At 36.7% G+C, this 22,654-nt stretch overlaps 1 protein-coding gene across 13 annotated transcripts in view; it reads right to left on the minus strand.

Annotated features, from left to right (window-relative positions):
- Window positions 1–22,654, minus strand: part of LOC143257602 (uncharacterized) — a 117,656-nt gene that overhangs the window by 18,521 nt on the left and 76,481 nt on the right. For 5 of the 13 annotated variants that reach the window (XM_076516565.1, XM_076516568.1, XM_076516567.1 and 2 more), the window contains 7 exons: window positions 14,142–14,252; window positions 12,407–12,514; window positions 8,011–8,105; window positions 6,807–6,894; window positions 6,347–6,411; window positions 5,259–5,408; window positions 3,823–3,864 (listed from right to left, as the gene is read on the minus strand). In XM_076516565.1, the coding sequence (XP_076372680.1) occupies window positions 3,823–3,864; window positions 5,259–5,408; window positions 6,347–6,411; window positions 6,807–6,894; window positions 8,011–8,105; window positions 12,407–12,514; window positions 14,142–14,252 (659 nt within the window). Of the gene's footprint in view, window positions 1–3,822; window positions 3,865–5,258; window positions 5,409–6,346; window positions 6,412–6,806; window positions 6,895–8,010; window positions 8,106–9,464; window positions 9,726–12,406; window positions 12,515–14,141; window positions 14,253–16,039; window positions 16,073–22,654 lie in introns of those variants that run through there. The other 8 variants (XM_076516570.1, XM_076516566.1, XM_076516571.1 and 5 more) reach the window with 8 other exon arrangements.

Consider the following 22,654-nt stretch of genomic DNA (forward strand, 5'->3'; position numbering starts at 1 on the left):
TTCATATGCGAGAAAGCCTGTTCACAGCAGTACGTGCTGCCAAAGATGCTGGTGTGGACAAGTGCGTTCTCTTTCAGATTAGCAAATGTATCAGGCAACGTTTTGTAGAAGTCAAGCAAACTGTTTTCTCGGTAAATAGCAAGCGGTTCATCAGATGCCTGGAGATCAGTAAGTTCGAGCTGATATTCTGCTGACAAGTCATCCACTGACACACTGAACGGATCAGCAAAAAGTTTCATCAACAAACTACATTGGTCAAAGTCATGAAACCGTGAGTTGAAGGACTGAATCAAGGTATCTAGCTTCCCAACATAAACTTATGTGTCAATGTCTTCTGTAGCTGTGACTGAAAAGTGGGAAAGTGCACGAAATTGCCTGATGCTGCTTGCTGTCGGAACAACTGCAACTTTGTTCTGAAAGCTGAGACGTGATTTGAAAACTGACAGTCAAGCTGATTTTTGCCTTGCAACTTCAAATTCAGATCATTCAAGTGCTGTGTCATATCGACCAGAAAGGTCAAATCAGCTTGCCATGCTGGATGAATCATGGAAATCACTTCTGTGCCTTTATTCTTACTTCTGAGGAATTCTATCACCTCATCAATCAACTCCCAGAATCTTCTGAGCATCTTCCCTCGACTCAGCCAACGTACTTCACAATGATACACAAGGTCACCATAGTCTGGATCAATTTCTTAAAGAAGACTTCGAAACTGACGGTGATTGAGCCCTCCTGATTTGATGAAATTAATGGTTTTCGTCACTAATGCCATCAGTGCCTGAAGTTCTTTACTGCACAGGTTCTGTTGATGAATAATACAGTGCAACTTCACCAACTGTCTGTTCTGCTTTCCTCGATGCTTCATCAACAGTGCTACCAACCCGCTACTTTCTCCGGTCATGGCTGGTGCTCCATCAGTTTTCACACTTACCAGTTTCGTGAAATCCAATGAAACACTACTACACAGTTGTACTGTCTCCTCGAATAGAGCAGACCCAGTTGTCTGACCCTTCATGGAACCCATGCCGATTAGTTCCTCTGTGATATCAAACGATAATGACACACCACGAAGAAAGACTAGCAGCTGTGCTGTTGAACTGATGATGTCAGTCGACTCGTCTGCTGCCAAAGAGAAGTAGACAAAGTTGGCTGCTTTATTTGTAAGCTGCCTTGTTACGTCTGCTGAGAGGTGTGAAATTCTTCGTTGAACTGTCTTAAGATTCAAAGCCACCGTCTGTAGCTTGCGAACTGCTTCCGGACACAACTTTTCCGATGCAGTAATCATACATTGCTTGACAAAAATCACCATCAGTGAACGGGTGGCCAGATTTCGCTATCATCAACGAAATATCGTAACTGACCTCACATGCTGCACCTAAATCTGCTGACTGCTTTAAGAAAACGTACTGCTGGTAATTCAGCGACCGCCGCAGAGATTCAATTCGAGCTGTTCGTTCATCACCGACAACGTTGTGGAAATCTTTATGCTTCGACTCATAATGACGCTTTATATTGGATACCTTCGCCATTGTTACTGTCGAAACATAATTTGTTAAAGCCGAAGATAGGTGTTGAGTCTACTGTACTGTGCGGCGAAACTCCAGGTTGAGGTCCTATGCAAGTCCTAGAACCTCAACCTGGAGTTTTGCCGCACAGTACAGTAGACTCACCACCTCTCGATGGCTTTCAAAAATTTATGAAAAGGCTAGATCTTCATAGTCACTCGGCCCCTTCCTTCTCCTAGTGCGACCCCCCACTTATGTTGTGAGCCAAACTGGCACTAGTTGGATCATTGGCACTAGCTAGTGAAAGTGGGTTTCCTCGGAGTTCTCCCGTTTCCCCCACATCTAAATTCTGGCATTTGATCTATATATCCCAGCTGCCCTGATGGACCCTAAGTCACGCATCGGCCGTTGGTTCTGTGGTATCACTCACTCACCTTGGGTGTCTGGTGTCGGTTCTCCGGTTTATCGTCTTCTTTGCTTGTTCTGGGTCCACAATCAGCTCGTTTTTTGTCACGATTTTTTTTTTTTTCGTGTCGCTTTACCGTATTCTAAATTCATAAGCGGGGCGAAGAGAAACTCTATCTTTCTGAGCACTCCCGGTTATCTCTATCTCCACTGAGGATAGGGATCTAGAAACCGAAATCTGTCAGTTTTTTGTTTTGTTTGTTTTGTTGCTACTGTCAAATGACACAACAGACAAATCACGTTCTTCTGTTGTTGAACAAAACAGTATTGCGCAGTCCAATCATCATGAAACTGCCGGTTTTCGTCGTCAACTTTTCTTTTACGATTAGCTGCCATTTTTGTTACGAAATAATATCAAAATAGGGCTCGTAAGTAAATCTCGAAGGACAATTGGAACGTGTGAGATTCCGTAATTACGGAAATATTACGTCATTGCGCCAATGATTAAATGCCTATGCATTAACGAGATTTGCTTATTAAATTTTCTTTACTGCTCGACACAAATATGGAACCATCCAGTATCTAGTCTAATGCATATTCTTCTATAACGCTTAATCTTCGCGCAGGCGCGAACTCTCTATGTTTGACTTTCTAGTTGAACATCGTGGGCCTCTCGGCGACTCGTCACGGGCCGGACTTTGTGCGCCACCGATATAAACACAACTGTAACTGCCTCCCACGCCTATTTACACCTAAAATGTCCCAGCTGATTTCAAGACATCTGATACTGCACACAGTTCTTATCTGCTCATGGTACTTGTTATCCAATACGAATAACTACGCCTTATATTTCGTTCTGTAAAACTACCACTTCAAAGTGGAGAAAAACAGTTCTAAAGCAACTATAACCATTCACTTGTCGTTAAAGTAGTGGTTCCCTCCTTTTTTATGCCCCGCACCCCTAAAAAATGTTAATATGTTCTCGCACCCCTCACAGTAACTATTTATTTAAGAATAAAGGTGAAGGTGACCAAAACAAATGTTATCTCGCACCCCTGGTTGGGAACCACTGCTTTAAAGGGACCTAAGGTGTTGTGACGTATGAAATCTACACCAAATAGCACGTGTTTATGCTGCAGTTTTCAAGGTTATGAAATGTTAGAATATTTACAACTTTTACCACAGTTTTGGCTATATTTATTAAGAGTAAATATGTAACTTCCATAACTCCTCGTGGCTAAATTAAAAAAGAAAAATATATGTACATCTTAAGGCTAGAAATATGCTTTTCCTGATCATTTTTGCATAAATCAAGTAAGAACGATGTATATCTTACAAAGGATGAAGCTAAAATCACGCAGAGAAAAGCAGTTCTACTAACTTCTACAAGTAAATTATATAAATGCAAAAACTGTTCAAATATATATTAGTTAACGTCTATTTATCTGATATTAGCAATGTGTTCAAGATATGAACTTAAGTGTTCTCACTTGCATAATTAACGTAGTGGCATAAATTTTAAGAGATAATCGTACCGGTTACAAACGAAGAAAAAAAAAAGTTTACATTTTGTTTTTCATTGTTTTTGACGTGAATTATCCATTTGAGATTACACACAATTGTGTTCGAAACATAAGCCAATCGGGATAACTACGTTTAATTGTAACCATTAATCTAAAGTTTGGCCTAACGTTAAATTCAGACTTATAAATAGACTTGTGATGCAAAACAGTTCTCAAACAGTTGTTCTTAATTATTTTTAAAAAATAGTAGCGATTATACACGAAATGGTAAAGTAAGAAAAAAATGTCATCACAAAACAGTCATACATACAATAGATATGAAGTGTTACTTCATATTTAAAAAAAAACATATCAAAAGGAAATAAAATAATGAGTTTTTTTCTACTTACTCTTTCAGTTTACTTTGCCACAGTTGTTTAGCCTGTGGGGAGCTGGTAGTGAAAGAAACAAAACATGTATATGAAAGAAAGCAACAGAAAGTGTTTCGCAACATACATTTGCTTGAATTACACGTGTGGTATTCTGGTTTTATGTTGACTCCACCATGATCGTGTAAGCCTCAAGGTCTCCTGGAAAATTTCTCTTAAAGCCTATCAACCTTGTCATAGCGAGTTTTAATAGCTCTGGCCAATCCAGTGTCTGCAAGTTAAGTAGCACCTTCACTCTGGTGGATCAACGAGAATTCAAATAAAATCTACGTAATATCCAATCACCAGTGGTCAGTATTAGCTGAAGTAGGTCAGCTCTTTGTAGGATATCACTTCGGATATTCAAGGTCAAAGGTAACAGACTTCACGTACACACGTGTTTTGTATAAGATTCACCAAGGCGAAACTTCTAGTATTAGAACTGGTTATTTTCATAAAAACACATACGTAATGGAGATTTTTTAAAGATTACGCTAAATTTATCAAATACATGTTTTTAAAAATACACAATAGTTCACCAGTCCATACCTTTTTATTCTTAAACAAGAAAACAGTGATTTAGTATTCTACGTTACTGACAGTTAAAAATGTATGAAACTAATGAATGAGAAATAGCAGTTGCTTTCGGAAATGTTTTATTTCACCAGTTTCCTGGTAAAAATGTATCACTATGTTCTCTAAACCTCTACATTTCGTGTGTTTGTACGTAATTTAAAATCATATTATTCATAAGCACAGTGACACACGCTCGAAATTACTTCATTCGGTTTACTCGGGCGTTTATTACTAAAAACACTATAATAATAGATCATTTTGAGGCGTGACGCTGAAATAATAAACATGGCAACTTGCAAGCACCCAGAATTATATATAATTTTCTGAAAACTGAAGGAACTCAACCCTGTCAATATAGAAGCTGTTTTTTTTTTTTTTTTTTTAGTTTAATCGATGCAAATATGTTAATGTCATCAGTAATTGTATTACAAAAGAAAAATTATGGAAGTAGGTTATAGTATAGGAAAACTATTTTGGACAAGTCAAGCATAAACATACCACCCTTGAAATATAAGTTCAATTTAACTACAAACGCATTCATCCTATAAAGAACATTTTCATTTATGCTGCTTAAGGTTAGAGCACTTATTTAGAGACTGTTGTTTATACTTTTAGGGTTAGTGCAATTATATGAAGAGTGTTTTCATTTATGTTGTTTAGGGTTAATGCATTTGTTTGAAGAACATTTTAATTTTTGTTTTTTTAAGGTTAGAACATCCATTAAAAACATTCATTTATACTGTTTCAAGTTACTTTAAGAATTTCAAGAGCTTCCGATTTTTAAAAAGAACAAATTCTGTGTTTAAAATCAGTTTTGAGCACACAGTTATTACTTCTCTTACCTGAATGTCACTACGACATTAGTGGTTGGCCAGCCTAAAATGAAAGAAACTTCTGGAGAGATAATGGGCTCGCATACCTCAGAAAGACACGAAGATAGCCACAACTCGTTGACTAGAATTTTATCCTTCAGCTTGTAAGTACCCGAGAATCTGTAGACATTTAAATGGACACAATAAAATCAATCCCTCAACATGTCCACTCACAAGTATAATGTTGACACTTTGGTTATGTACCTATTTCAACGCCTTATATGAAAACAAAATTCTCGAACTGTTTATACCATTTACAGGTTACTTGACATCGTATTCAGGTGTATGTATTCTGAAAAAAATATCTGTTGTCAAATGTAATATCGTGCTTTGAAAGCTAATGCAACTGTAAAATGAAGTACCAAACATTAAAACAATATTTTGACACAAGTACTGAGATCATAATTTACCAAGCTGTAATATCATTTTGGCTAAGAAATACTAAATAAAGTTTGTCAAGCCCTAACAACGATAACTCTGACAAAGTGAAACTTTATTAGAAACAACCTTTTGCAATATTTACTGAAAACCTAAATACACTTCAACTTTTTTTGCATTTTTAAAATCAGAAATATAAGCAAGTAACATTTTAGATCTGTTTTTTGTCTGCCAAAAGTTACTACGCAGGAAGCCTTTCTAACAGCACCAAAACTCGTCTAGGTTCAACGATATAAGCAAATATAGTTATGTATGTTAACTCAGACGAAGCCGCGAAGGCGAAATGTTGATTTAAATAAAAATATATTATTTTATATTTATCTGGAAGGTAAAGTTCGTTTTTTCTTAACTTTTATTAGACATGCCAGTGTGAATTGAGACTCGTTCATGATTTATATCTAGGGCGCCTGTAAAATTATTGCTGAACAAATGTGTAGATACATCTATTAAGAGGAATGCGGGGGTCATGTGCACTTTACAAAATGTTTATAAAGAATATTGGTAATTTTATGGTTTAAGCTATTAAATATAAAAATATTTTTACAAAATTTTACGTCCAGTATTAGTTAGGTGTATTGTTGTTCTTTGTTAATTTTCTAAATGTTTCTTGTTTTCCTTACCTGGGCTTTGCAACGAGTAAAATATCATTAAAGAGAAACAGATGTCTATCTTGTCGCTGTACGCCCTACAGAAAAGATAATACCGTATCATTTTAAGATAATATATCACAAAAGTTACGTAATAACGTATTTTTATAATGTCATGTAATACTGTTTGATATCAACCATTAAATTAATATTTAGTTGCAACTCAACACACGCACACTTAACCTTTCCACCCTCTATATCTGCATATATTACCTATAGCAACTTACCAATCATGAACTGAACGGAACTCTCCATTATGAAAGAACGGGAGAGTGCTTTAATTTTCATACTCCCATTCTGCATCTGTATATATTACCTATAGCAACTTACCAATCATGAACTGAACGGAACTCTCCATTATGAAAGAACGGGAGAGTGCTTTAATTTTCATACTCCTATTCTGCATCTGTATATATTACCTACAGCAACTTACCATCATGAACTGAACGGAACTATCCATTATGAAAGAACGGGAGGGTGCTTTAATTTTCATACTCCCATCTCGTATTGGCAAAGCATTGCTGCAAAATAAGATAAAACTTTGACGAAACAGTGTAGATATATAGAGACACATCATGCATAGTAATAGTAAGTATACAAAATATAAACTTAACAACATGTGTAAGTGAGCAAAAATTATCAGCAATCGCAAAACAATGAAAAGGGAATATGAAATCGTAATACGCAATCGAAATAGACGCAAAAACATAAGATAAAGAAACAAAACAAATGTCAAAAACCAATAACGTCATAAACAATATGTAACTACGTACTAGCATTAACAAAAATTTTGAAGACAATTATTCAATTATCTTTAACGTAGGCAGGGCTGCCACATAGCAACAAATGATTAAAATTAATGTTACTAGAGGGCCAGATTCAGGAAGTTGAGCCAATAACGTAGTGGACATAACTACATACACACCGTCTGCAGTTTATTAAATGTAAATAGTGGCTCAATGATAAAATCAAAGAAATAATAAACAACTCGACCACGAGTATGCCTAAAGGTTTCATAAAGAAAATAGCATATATATAGTACAAAAGATAAATTAACTAAAAAGAGTTGCTTCCCCAACCATATCTAATCAGATGCAAGTCATTTTCCTTCACTGAATGCGAAGTGAAAATAAAATCAGCAAAGTCATATAAAGGATTATCTGTACACAATCGTGCCTAACTTTGAACTAAGAGACTAGTGGGAAGGCAGATAGTTTGCATCACCCACCGCCAACTTTTGGGATATTTTTTATCTGATTTATCGTCAGCTTTTAAGTCCTTTCATGATCCCATAAGTAAGCTATGTTATTTATGTGGAACGAGCTGGTCGCGAATCTTAAATCCTTGGACTTACAGGCTGAACCAGGTATCCAATAGGCCACGCTCGGTTCTGTACCTTAATGATGAATACTTATTTTTGTTCGTGAATCTCTGAACCAATATCAGCAATTAACACTGGCAAGCTCATTCAATCCACCCTTGAAAAAGATAGGCCTGATTTTGGAAAACACTCCCGTTATTATTATTGTTATTTTGACACTTCTAGAACTTATTGAGAGCCAAGAATTTCCGAGAGTTTTACTAGTAAACAATACAATTACACGAAAGTTAACTTAACTGTTATAGGAAATACTTACGTAGCCATAAACGCTCCTTTAGTTCCTTTTGCAGAAAAATCTCGATTAATTCTATTGGCTGCGGCTCCCTTGTTCCGAAATAATGTCTTTCGCTGCTAAAAGACAAGAAATAAGAAGAGAAATATATATCTAAAAATCTCTCTGACCCGTTATTTTTAACACTTTAACTGGTACTAGATTTCTTTTGATTAACACTTAACCGTAGAAAGTGGTTAAAGTGGATATATGAGTAACACGGTACCTGGCCCAGTAGGCCTTTCCTCTTATGAGGCTTTTAAGAACCAACAACTCAGTGTAATAGTGTAAAATACACCATACTGCTTCCGTTAGTTAAATTTTAAAAAAAGAAAAGAAAATGCTTGGTTATTTTCTTTGTTCCGTGACAAAACTTTATATTATTAAATACCAAAACCAGACATACTCAATGACACCAAGCGGAAAAACTTGTATATTATTAAGCACCAATTCAACAATACCACAATCGGCATGAGTCAAAGGAAATAAAGGGTATGTAATATATGCGTTTATGATGTATCCAAACCGACTGAGATTTGGAAAACGCTAAGCTCTTTTAAATCCCTTGTTCCATAAAACTAACAATTGTAAACTAGGGGACTGCTCCCCAAGGCTTACCAGTAATGTAATAATTACTCAAACATCATATGTTACAGAAGAGAATATTTTTCGAAAGCACACTACTGTAATATGACATTTCCTATAATATTATAAATTAGCATACTAATATGACAATTTCTACAAGTCTTATTAATTAAAATACGACCTTTGATAACTATTAACTTCACTCTTGAATTTTAGGATTAAAGTATTATTCTTTAAAGAAAATTGTTAGCATAATGAGTTGATGAATGTGAAATCGTATCCCTTACTAATAACGAAACCATAAAGGATATGCTATTTTAATCTTTTCTTTAGATAGTTCGTAGACTTTACTTGTTTACAAGTCGCGTGTTCATGACACACGATTTTCTAGCACATACCTTTAAAAAATAGGTCATAACAAACAAGTTCATTAACCATGTTTCTGATCTGTATAGTTAACAAAATAAACTATAAAATCAGTTCGATTTCACGGCTATTTAACAAACAGACATACATAAGACACAATTGAGGGCTTTTCTTGCTTTTTTCGTCGGATAATACACAGCAACATAGCGTCCGAGTCTGCGCAAAGGCTTCTACAAATTTATATGCAGCTTTCTTTGAAACAATGTTTAAAAACATTGTTTAGTTTCAACTCCGGAAACAATCTGTCATTTTGGAGAAACTAACTACTATATTTCACTAATAAATTTGACAATGTATAAAAAACACCACTGAAAACTATAGATACCCAGGGAAAACACCTTATTTAACTATAAGCTGCATAAAAATAAACGTTTCTTAGGGCGCAAAATAGTGCAATTGAGGTGAATACACACATAAAAATTACATACCCTCAATTTCTTATCACATTTCACAGGAAGGAAACAAAAATGTATTAAAAAGTTATTATTAAATACTGACTGGTGTTTAAAATATTCAAGAAATTAGTAGTTCAAACCTAACATTGTTTTCGGTTGACAGACGGACAAAAGGCTTGCTAAGGTCTCTGCTTCAACCTCTCCAACGGTTTGGAAAGCTACTTTCGTTAGAAATATGTTTGATTAGTAGAGCTCTTAGACTGAATCCTACGTCTACCTTATATCCTGCATAAGACTTCATTATGACACTCCTTCTCAGAGACGGATATTACATCAGGAACTTCCACTTCCGTAACTGATTCCGATAACGACGGAAATTTCAAATGCGCTTGCGCTTAAATTGATTTTTTCCAATAGCATTGCAATGAACTGTCATTTATCGTATACTTCTACTTTCCCTTACATAAAATTTGACATGCACTGATGTTGTTGTTGTTCTGCATTAAGCACAAAGCTACTCAATGGGCTATCTATGCTCTGCCCACCATGGGTATCGAAACCCGGTTTTTAGCGTTGTAAGTCCGCAGACATACCGCTGAGCCACTAGGGGGCAACATGCATTGAATACTTTGTTTACTAAAATAATATCACAATGAATAGTAGGTCCTTGGAAAAAATATGGATATTTTTCGCGTAGCCATTTTGTTTATCATTTATCCAAATGCCATGCCAAACATTTATTGAATAACATGAGCATGGGTTTAAATTTCTTGTTTACAACACATGCCGCTAAGCTACTGTCTCAAGTCAAGATGTGTGAACCAAGTCAGTCATTTTTTTCTAGCACACTAACGCGTTTCAAACGCATGATCAATGCCTAACTGGCTCACCTTATTATTGTCAGATGCATTGTTATAGACCAGAATGATGGCACCTACCCACTTGATATGTATTTGTAAAGTCTAAAAATAAACACAGACTCCAGAAAAACAGAGACAATATAAATATAATAAAGATAACATGTTTAAAAGTTATGAAAATTTCAACTGGGTAATACCGAAAGTTTCCATGTGTAATCAATTGTTTTTAAGGCTAAAAATACCTTGAAGAATACTGATCGAAAAATGTACCTAGAATGTAGGGAAATCACAAACAATTTCATGTTGGCAAGTAAGGTTGCAAGACATTATTACAGTCAAAAGTTGTTAATTTATTGCAATTTGAATTATGAATTTTAAAACATTTTTAATATTAGTAACTTTTAGATGGTACTTATTGCTGTTGTTTTTTCTTTGTTACCATATTGGTCCGATTATAAGGTGATCTCCAATATAAAGCGACCCCATGGGAAAGGAAAAAGAGAAGAAAGTGTTGCATGCGTAAACAGGGCTATTTGAACATTTAAGAATGCGACACGCTACAGTTTGCGATCGGCCGTGACTATAAATTTTACAGCCAAGTTGTTAATAAAAGTTATCGCCTTATAATCGGGTTAATACAATAATTTAAAGGAAATAGGTTTTTGTTTGTTTGTTTGTTTGTTTTGGAATTTCGCACAAAGCTACTCGAGGGCTATCTGTGCTAGCCGTCCCTAATTTAGCAGTGTAAGACTAGAGGGAAGGCAGCTAGTCATCACCACCCACCGCCAACTCTTGGGCTACTCTTTTACCAACGAATAGTGGGATTGACCGTCACATTATACACCCCCACGGCTGGGAGGGCGAGCATGTTTAGCGCGACGCGGGCGCGAACCCGCGACCCTCGGATTACGAGTCGCACGCCTTACGCGCTCGGCCATGCCGGGCCAAATAGGTTTTTACTGCGAGATCTTTACCCAGATGGTGACGTCATACGTCTGACGGGGCTTTGTGATTATAAAACTTTGCACTTTATCGCTGATCCTTCTGTTGTCGTTCAAGGTTTATTTTCATGAGCCTAACACACTTGAACTGGCAATTACTGTCCGTAATTAGTATTTTATCAACTCATTTATGATTTTGTTACGAATATCAATTAAACGCTCACCAGCAAACTTTCTTTAGATCCAAATATTTTTTATAATAATACAACTTTAATAACCATTTTTATTGTAGTACATAAGCATAAATAATACTAAATTCTAAATAACAATTTATTTGCTATTAGTATTAAAATGCAAATAATGCTGAAAAATCATTAAGCCTCTCACATAAACATCGTTTCGTCGAACAAATATTGTAATTCAGTGAGTGCTTAATCATTAATATTTACTTAATACTACCTTTAATTTATAAGTTATTAGCTGACGTTGCCGTTTAACCCAGGAGGAAGATAAAGTGAAGATTTGAAAACTATGTCACTCACAACCGTTGATAATACCAACAATCATATCTTTCATTTAAAGTAACATTTATTAATGCAAGTTGTTTTTGTTTGTTTGTTTTTTGAATTTTGCACAAAGCTACTCGAAGGCTATCTGTGCTAGCCGTCCCTAATTTAGCAGTGTAAGACTAGAGGAAAAGCAGCTAATCATCACCACCAACCGCCAACTTCTTGGGCTACTCTTTTGCCAACGAATAGTGGGATTGACCGAACATTATAACGCCCCCACGGCTGAAAGGGCGAGCACGTTTGGTGCGACCAAGATTCGAATCCGCGACCCTCAGATTACGAGTCGAACTCCTTAACCCACCTGGCCATGCCGGGCTAAGTTCTTATTACTTGAGTTTGTTTGGTGTCACTAACAACATGTTAAAAAAACAATCCAGAAAATTATACCTACGAAAACCAAATATGGAAGATATTACTTCTAGAAACTAAGGATCATCCACTCTCAATTTGGTGACAATCGATCCATCAGTTCTCCAGTCATACGCAGACACAAAGAACTTAAGTTATCAATATATCCTATTCTGTTTATTACGATTCAATACATCAGAGTTTATAAAATATCTAAATGTTACCTATACATTTGTCTGTACAAAAGTAATACTCACGGAAAAGTAGTGTTCATTTTCATACAAGTTAAGGTTATCATTTGGGAAAAGGTTTTGAACCCTGTCAAGGTCAGTTTCCTCTGCAGCAGTTTCTCCTCCTCGAACCATCTGTAACAAAAAAACAAACAAAACGAGTACGACAACTAAGAATTACCGAATTAAACATGCAACGTATCCAACACATACAACATAGCTTTTAAATCATGACCTTGACCTTGATCTTTATCGAAGATCAAACTCGTAGCAAAACCCACTTATGTGTTTGTTAGACTTTCGCGTCAAGCTTCACGAGGGCTATCTTCACTAGCAGTCTACTTCTTGGAGTGATAGACTAGCCAACAGCATACACCTTCAACTCTTAGGTTACTCTTTACAAGAAAAAGTAGGATTAATTGTCACATTATAAGGCCTTCACGACTGTGCGGAAAACTGCGCTTGACGATAGGTTTCGATCCCACGATCCGCAGACTGCGAGTCGACCGCCTTTAAAAAGTTTATTCAAGGCTTTATTCTATTTCGCACACCGTAATAAGCATGCGTATCCTCAACCGGGGCATTCAATTAAATTTAATCAAAATGATGAAACTTAATCACAATATAAAAATTTCTGTTCTAAATGTCGACATATCGATTTCTAATAAATTCAATTCAACTGTAAAAAGTAAATTAAAACTTTTTTGTGAAGCGTTACGTAAAGATTCTCATAAAAGAATTTGAACAAAGAATCCAGTTCAATTTCTTATTCTGGTTCCCTCAGAACAAATATCCAATTGATAATTAGCCATGGTTGCAGAGGGCGTTAAACCATGAGGTGTTGCGTTGCTTACACACACACAATTTTAACAACACGTAACAAAAACCGAAAACACAATAAGTTAATGTTAAAGGTCATGGTTACAGAAATTAGCTTGATTTAAATACAAATAGAGAAAGGAAAACAGCGAGTCGCCAATCATTGATTGAATAACTATAACACACAAAGTTACGGCTATAACTATTAATTAACAAAGACGTACTTTAATTTCAAATTTTTTTTCCCACAGAAACCAGTACGTAAGTTAATAGTTTCGCAAGCATTGAGATAAATGCACAGTTGTACAGCGCAGTACACATATGAAATAATTTTACAGTTTTTAACGTAAATACGTCTCGGGTCCTCGAAACATCTACATTACAGTTACCAACTCTTGGGGAAAGATTCACCTGGGTCACTTACCTATCTTACGTATGTCTCCCTGGTTATTTACTATTGGTCATTATAACAACCTATCAATCAGTTTATCTTTGCAACCCACTTACTGGTGTTTATGACAATTTATATCTGTCTGTCTATCCATCTCTATCTGTGTGTGTCTGTCTCTTTCTACCTGCTTAACTATCTCTGTCGTTCTATCTACCTTTGTTTTTCTGTCCATCTCTCTATCATATTCAGCCGCGGCATAACGGCTCATAAAATGGCTCCGAATTTGTTGTTTTTATCAAATACAAACTTTTAGCTTAGAAATCCGTCGTCTCTTGATTGGTTTGTGATCTAACTAAAAGTTTGGGTCTCAGGAGGGTCAAATCCTTTCGTTGATGCACATGACCACGCCCAAGGGCTCATGCATTAACTTCTTCTAATCCTTCATAAACTTTTAATTAAAGATTTAATAACAATACCAGTCATCTTTATAATGCTGCGGCTACAGAGGGTTCCTCTTGTTTAGTCGAATACAAACATTCATTCAGTGCTTACATTCACAACTTTAGATGCTGCCCTCCAGCGGCCACTGTAGTCCGGATGTTTTTCAAGTGTTTGTGCTGCCACTTGGGAGAGAACACTCTCATACTGGACCAGTCGTTCCAGCTATAGAAAAAAAATGGATACGTAAAAGTCCTCGAGAAACAAATCCACAAAAAAGGCGACGCAACAGTGAAATTTAAATACGTTCATTGACAAATACGAAAACAGCGTTTCGGATAACATTCCCTCAATCAGGTTTCCAGTGGTAAGAAAAATAAGTTTCCCTCACTTGAAATCCTATAAACAGCTGTTGCCCAAACATTTTTTTTTCGTATCCATCAGTAAACGAATATTAATTTCCAAATTGTCGCTTTCTTTGTTTTCTTCTATATTCTGTAATTTCTTCGATCATACAATTCTGTTATTACTTGTAAAACAAGTTATACATCTTGCTTGATCTGATGAAACCAAAAATAAGCAATCATCTCAAAAAAACGTTATCAGAACAATAAACCAGCTACAATAACTACGTTTCTAACACAGAATATATTTAATATCAAATATAACGCCCCTGGTGGCTCAACAATAAGCTTGAGGGCTTACAGCACAGAAACTCGCAAGATGTTAAAAGGGGAATCGATCATTTCCTTAAAAATAAATTTTGGATTTAATATTTTTTTCCACAGGTGAGTGTGCTAGGAGAGGCTTGAAGGGCCAAACGGTCTCCTGTTGTCCGTTAATTTACTCAATGTCAGTAGAATTAACTGCTAGAGTAATTGGGTGTGCAAGGACAGGCTTGGAAGACCAAACGGTACCTTCTTGTCCGTTTGTTAAGTCAGTCAGGGTATCGGAATTAACCGCTAGAGTAATACAGAAATATGTAACAAACATAGAACAACTAAGCCTAAAAATCTAAGGCACTAAAAGCAAATTCTGATTTTTTTTACTTAATTTTTCCTGATAATAAGACCACTTAGGTTTAACACAAGATAGATTCATACCGAACTTCCAGTTTGTAAAGGTCTAAAATAAGTGATAATTACACTATTACCAATAATGATGTATTTACTTTATTGATTAACATGTTATTAACAAATTGACCTACGCATCATTCTTGGCCAGAAGTTGTATCAGCTTACCAAATTATGTTTCCGTTTCTGTAGTTTATTCCGATTTCTTCTCCATTCTCGTTGAAAACAATTTTTATAGTAAACAAAATCATACACTACTGTTATCTAATCGTACACACAAGAAAAACTGCTGATATCGTGTGTTTTTTGTTTAATCCCAAATTCATTTTGCTAATTACGGCTAAAATTAAAGATTTCAGACCAATCTTCCAAAGTCACTACCCGATAAGCTTCTCGTTCAATACCAGAACTTATCAATTCGACTTTACAAAGAAAAATAAAGTATGTGAAATGCTATTTATATGTGCAGTATAATAATATTACGTTTTAAACGCCAGTGAAATATTGGAAAAATCAACAGGCCTAAAAATTGTAGTTAAAATAAGTTAACTGTCTTACTGTTTGTTTTTCAACTTTAGGGATGTTTTTAGGCTAATATCAGTCAGGAGTAAACTGTTGTTTTTTTCAACCTCAACGGCACCATATACTGAACGAGTAGGGTTAGAGATCCGTAAGTTAAAACGTAGTCATCCCTAATTTAGAACTGCTGACCAGAGGGAAGACAACCAACAGGATCCATCAACTACTTTTAACCAAACAGAGGGATTAATTATCAAACTGTAATTTTTATAACACGCTCATAGCTGAGAATGTGGAGCACGTCCAGTGGCACATCACTACCTCAAGCCTTTCGATGAGCAGCCTAGAAAACAAGTGTTAAAAACTAAAATCCTGATAATACGAGTACTTGGAAGCAATATGTATACAGTGTACCCTCACCTGTTCGCGGTTCCCCATTCGCGGGTTAGGCTTTTAACCCTATCGCATCGTATGCCGGTATACCGGGCTAGCGTCATAACGTCATAAAAACGAATGCTCGGTAAACCGGGTTTTTGTAGGTCATAGAGACTAAAAGCGCTTTTCGAGGGTATGTCTGTATTTACTCTCTCAAGCAGTTTTATCGATTGACGTCTTTATCGAACAATGGGCTGAGCTGCTATTGGCTGAATGCCTCAGCTTCCCCCACAACGCAAACGGCAAAGCACAGCCGGTAACGCACTACACACGCACACACACAGCGCTCGGTCCCGCGGAGGCTAGGAAATAGGTTTGAATTTAGCCAATGGCTGACAGCTTTAGTTTCTCCTTCTTGCTGATTGGCTGCATACGCGTGCTGCTGATCAGCTGTTTCTCTCTTTCATTCGCGCGTGAGTTTTCAACGTGGTTGTTTGGACTGTAAATTCAAGTGTTTATTTTTACAATATTATTTACACCCTACAATGCCATTCAAACGCCCTACACCTCCAGCTTCTGGCAAGGAACCTAAGCGCCAGAAAAAGATTATGACCCTGCATGAGAAGGTACAACTGCTTGATATGATAAAGGAAGGAAAAGGTTATGCTGCTGTAGGACGCCATTACGGAGTGAATGAGAGCACCGTGCGTTACATAAAGAAAAATGAACAAGCAATCAGAGCTAGTGTAGATGCGAATTTTTGTGGAAGTGCTAAGATGGTGAATGTTGTAAGAAACAAGGCAATCGTGAGGATGGAATCTGCCTTAGCATTGTGGATACAAGACTTGCGAAAGAAAAATATCTCTTTGGACACCAAGATCATTCAAAAGAAGGCATTGAAATTATATTCTCAGTTCACTGAAGGACGACCAGGACCATCAACAGCAGCTGATGCCGAAGAATTTCATGCCAGCAAGGGTTGGTTCGATCGTTTCCTGAAACGTTACCAACTACGATTTGAAAAATCCCACGGAGAAGCTGCATCTGCAGACACAGAAGCTGCAGCAAAGTATCCTGAGGCCTTTAAGAAACTCATTGAGGAGAAGGGATACAAGCCAGAGCAGATCTTCAACATGGACGAGACTGGGTTGTTCTGGAAAAAAATGCCTTCCAGAACTTTCATCATGAAGGACGAACTGAAAGCTCCAGGATTCAAAGCACAAAAGGACAGAGTGACACTTATTATGTGTGGCAATGCTGCTGGCTGGATGATGAAACCCGGCCTCATTTATAAATCTGCAAAGCCCAGGGCTCTGAAGAACAAAAATAAAAACACTTTGCCTGTCTTCTGGATGCATAATTCCAAGGCCTGGATTACGAAGCTCCTGACATCCAACTGGTTTCATCAGTGTTTCATCCCTCAAGTGGTAGAATACCTTCGCAAAAAAGAACTCGAATTTCGAGTGTTGCTGATCATGAATAATGCTGGCGGTCACCCTGTGGATTTGTATCATGAGGGAGTCCAGATCGAATTCTTCCCTCCCAACACAACATCCCTCCTCCAGCCTATGGATCAAGGAGTGATTCGTGCCTTTAAGGCACTTTACACTGGCAACTGTCTTCAACAATTAGTTGATGAAATAGACGAGAATGAGGACTTCCAGTTGAAAGTGTACTGGCGCAATTTCACAATTGCATCGTGCCTGACAGTCATACACAAGGCACTTCAAGACATGAAAAAAGAAACATTTAATGCATGTTGGAAAAATCTGTGGCCAGAATATGTTCATGATTACAAATGGTTCTCACCGGATGAAATTCAACATGATGCTGTCAACAAGTCAGTTAAACTAGCAAAGTTAATCGGTGGTGAAGGCTTTGATGACATAACTTATGAAGAGTTCAATGACCTGATTAACGCCCACTCTCAGCCTCTAACGGACGAAGATTTGGCAGAGTTGACGAAATCTGCCAGTGAAGAAGAAACAGAGGGCCAGGAAGAACCATCACAAGAGGAAGAGGACGAGGGTCTAACTCTAGAACGGTTGGCTGAACTCATGTCAAAAGCAAAGGATTTGCAAGAGACTGCCAAGTCATGGGACCCTTACATGGTTCGTTCGCTGCAATTCTCAAATGCAATTAACTCTACCATGTAGACCTACAAAACTCTATTCATCACTATGAAAAAACAACGGAACCAGCTGCCAATAACCATGTTCCTAAAGAAGGTACCCAAAACGTCAAACCAAGCCACACCCGAAGAAAGTACGACACCTCCTCCTGATTCTCCTAAAGAAACAACACAACCTCTTGACTCTCCTGAAGAAATGAAGCTTTCTCCTTAAGTGCCTGAAGAGGAGTAATTACCTAAAGTGCTGTAAAGCAGCAGCTAAGCTGTGCCATACTGTACATTAATGTTATCATCATCATCGTATGGCACAGCAAATTTCATCATCATTTTATTATCATTCATTATTGGTGAGTGCACAAACAATATTAATTTTTTTTTCAATTATTATTGCAATACAGTACGTATTTTTTTTATAAATGCATACACTGTATGTACAGTGCATATTTTTTGTGACCGTGTATTAATAATGTTTTTAATTGCATATTATTACTGAATTGTACTGTACTGTATTATTATTACCTGAACTGTGCGTACTGTATTTATCTGTCTAAGTTTGCCTTTAAATTTGTTCCACTTTCTGTCAATTCTAATACATGTGTTGTACGCATAGAAAATGACTTTACGGTACAGTAATACAGTATGGGTAACTATACTATGCGGTGTTACTGTCCTCCTGTACTTACGTTTCTTTTTGATTAAAATATTGTTGCAGTACAAAATTAAAATGTGTTTACATTATCATTACTACATTAGTGAAATACATGACTGCATGCAATATTATTACATTATTACTGTATTAATGAGTAAGAGTGTCTTTAGAAAATGTCTGGGAAGCATTTAGTACCGTATATAATCTCATACATAGAAGTTTTAAAACTGCATCCAATATTCGCGGTTTTTCGCTATTCGCGGGGTTTACGTTCTTTACCCCCCGCGAATAGCGAGGGAATACTGTATACCTCTATTCATTTATACACACAGAGAGAAAGGATCCATCTTCTTGGATCAAACACATACTATTATCTACAGTTTATATATTATCTAAAACCCAGTTTGACTTAAATTTGTTTTTCTTCTCAACTTCAATTACTAGAAGTACATGTGCGATGATCACAGAGCATTCCAACATCTCCTCTTCGTCCACTGAAGAAACAACAAAAAATTCTTCAACACAAAATGACCTCTTCTAAGATCTTATTTGATTTAATTCAATTCGTTTAAACAAGGAAAAATATCGTTTTCACCGCCCCCACTATGTATCATTTTCACGAGCACGTCATACTCACACGTAAGAGGATATGACAGTGCCATCTAGGAATTTCAATAACCGATTTAAGATACGTGGTTTTAAGGCTTTTATCTCCTTTTATTTAAGAGAATAGAATCATATCAGCACGAGTTATACAAGATAGGAAGGAATTTAGAAATAGATGATACACGAGTATTAAAAGGTGAAAAATGAGTTTGCCACATTTCACAGTCCGTGGGGTTTTACTGAATCGCCGAGATATTCAGGTACACAAAACACAAGATCTTGTAATATTCCTAAATAAAACTTGCAACTCTCAAAGACGTTTATTAGCATATAATCATTTTAAAATTGGATTGGTTGGTTTTTTTACTATCGTTATATAGACAAACAGCCGGACAAGTAATTATCAAACGTAAATGAATTAACGCAAGACTGTACATTACACTCTCTAAACTGTAGTCACCATAGGGATCGAACCTTGAATTTTAGTGCTTTAAACCCTCAACGTTATACCGAGAGGCTAGTTTGTAAGTGGTTCAGATACGTTTGTTTCTCTTTACGCCATCCTTTTTCCTGCTTATTAACCATTGCCAAAACTGAACACGTGTGACGAGGATTATTTTAGTCTCAAAAACACACGTTTCTGGTAAACGTTCGTGCATCGTTAGGAAAACGGAAAGCATATCTCGAAACGTGCTGTGTCTCGGGTCGGTAGACTATAAACCTGAAACAAACGTGCTGTGTCTCAGGTTGACTAGGACCATACACCTGAAAGAAACACGCTGTGTCTCAAGTTGGTAGGCCATAAACGTGAAACAAACGTGCTGTCTCTAGTTAGCTTGTGCTTCATTTAAACCTGAAACAAACGTATTGTATCTCAGGTTGACTAGGACTGTAAACCAAAAGAAATGTTCTGTTTCTCAGGTTGCCGAGTACGATAAACTTGAAATAAACGTGCTGTGTCTCAAGTTGGCTAGGACGATAAACCTAGAACAAACATGTTGTGTTTCAGGTTGACTAAAACTATAAACATGGAGAAATGCTCTGTTTCTCAGCTTTATTAGGCCTATAAACCTGAAGAAATGTTCTGAGTCTCAGGTTGACTAAGACTATAAACCGCAATGAAAATAATAAGCTAATTATCTCTTTAGATTGAAAGTAAATAATTCTTCCGATTAATAAAAAAGATAAACCGATGTCAAGTTTGTTTTACATTGTTTTAAAATGAAAATAATCGGTTTTCCATTTAGTTGCAACTAAAAGCAATGAACATGTTTAATGTAGTTTTTCCAGATATTAAGAATATTTTAACGATCTAACTTCAAAGCAAATAACGCGTATTTCTATTTGAGATAGAGAAACTAAATAATTTTCCAGAAAATGTATCAATATAAAGTTGCGTGAGAACAGAACCACGGCAAACCTGGTGTATTTCTGTCTGTCAATCGAAACGTTTATAATAATTACTTACAGAAAGAGTCCAGTCAGTAAGCATAAACAACAATGTGAGTTTGATCCTCAACTTTCACTCAACGTTTCCGTTTATTACATTTTCTAGTGAAAACACCTTTTCACATCTTCCCTGAGATTTATTTAATTAAAACAAAATACTTATTAAGACGTTACTTACATTGTTGTTGGCTTTGAACGATTTGAGTTGTCGTTCTTAACAGAAATAATCAAATGCTTTTTTTCTTCAGTTGTCACTTGCCATTCCGGCAAGACAACTGTCACAACTATAAATCTCTTTACATTGCAGGCCTGGCATCGGCAGGTGGTCAGGGCATTCGACTCGTAGTCTGAGGGTCGCGGATTTGAATCCCCGTCGCACAAACGTGCTCGCCTTTTCAGCTGAGTTAAGGTTACAATGTGACGGTCAATCGCACTATTAGTTAAGAAAAAGTAGCCCAAGAGTTGGCGGTGGGTGGTGATGACTAGCTGCTTTCCTTGCCCTTTCAGCTGGGGATGGCGTTATAATGTTACGATCAATCCCACTATTCGTTGGTAAAAGAGAAGCCCAAGAGTTGACGGTAGGTGGTGATGACTAGCTCCCTTCCCTCAACTCTTACACTGATAAATTAGGGACGACTAGCGCAGATAGCCCTCGTGTAGCTTTGCACGAAATTCAAAAACAAACGAAAAAAAACAACAAAGCCTAACAATGCACAATTTGGTTTTCAGGCGGTTCCCTACAAATTCCCATTAAGTTTCTACTGGTCCCCTCCCGTTGGATGAACGGTAAGTTTAAGAACGTACAACGCTAAAATCCGGTGCTCGATTTCCCACAGCTTTGCGCTAAACAACAAACGGTTTCTGCTATGCATAACGCATACCCCCAAGAATTACTGTAATACATATAACCAGAGCTTAGAGCTTTTGCAGGAGAGGTGGGGGGGGGGGGCAGGTGTGATAATCTCATGGAAACTAAACCTGTCGCACAGCTATTATAATTAATTCCACCTTACATATCTCTTTGATCGACTAAATAATTCAGTCTAGTTTTTAAAGATTATACAAAAAGAAACGTTGAACTCTCGTTACCGTCAGCTCGTCCTTGTATAATGCGTTACATCGGGCGTTCACAACAGTGTTTATGTTATTTTCGAATTAAAATTAAATTGTTAATGTTTATTCTAGCAGGTCGGAGAGGCTTGCCAGCAGCTGAAGAAAAAAATATCCTTCTGTGGGTCAGTAGAAAAGATTCGCTTTCACACTGCAGTGAATTTAAACTTTCAAGTGTATAAAGAATGTATAATATTGGGTGGAGTACTTGGTCTTTTACCTCGAAGTGCAGGGTTTTGTCTGGGTAAAAGGATGGGGGCTTAGCCTGTTCAAGAACAAACATTATTTTGAACGTCTTGACAAGAAAAACGAATTTATTATTTATTATAATTTATTATTTTGAAAACAATTTTTACTTCTTCTTTACCAATTGGTTACACAGAGGAAGTCGTTGTTAGTGTTTTGTGGAAAAAACTGATACCTTATTATTATAAAAATGATCCATTATATATAGTGTGTGCGTGTTTTTACCGTCCACTGCCCACAGTTGACCGCCTAGATTACCGTAATTTTATTTATGGCAACTTGAAACTGTCCGACGGTGTACGTGGGTTATTTTATTTTATTTTGTTTGTTTTTTTTTACCAGAGGAAAAAACAGCGAGTATATTCGGTGACGAAAATTCGATTGTTTGTTTGTTTTTAAATTTCGCGCAAAGCTACTCGAGGGCTGTCTGTGCTAGCCGTCCCTAATTTAGTAGTGTAAGACTAGAGGG

This window comes from Tachypleus tridentatus, chromosome 7 (genome assembly GCF_004210375.1).
Source record: "Tachypleus tridentatus isolate NWPU-2018 chromosome 7, ASM421037v1, whole genome shotgun sequence".
Lineage (NCBI taxonomy): Eukaryota > Metazoa > Arthropoda > Merostomata > Xiphosura > Limulidae > Tachypleus > Tachypleus tridentatus.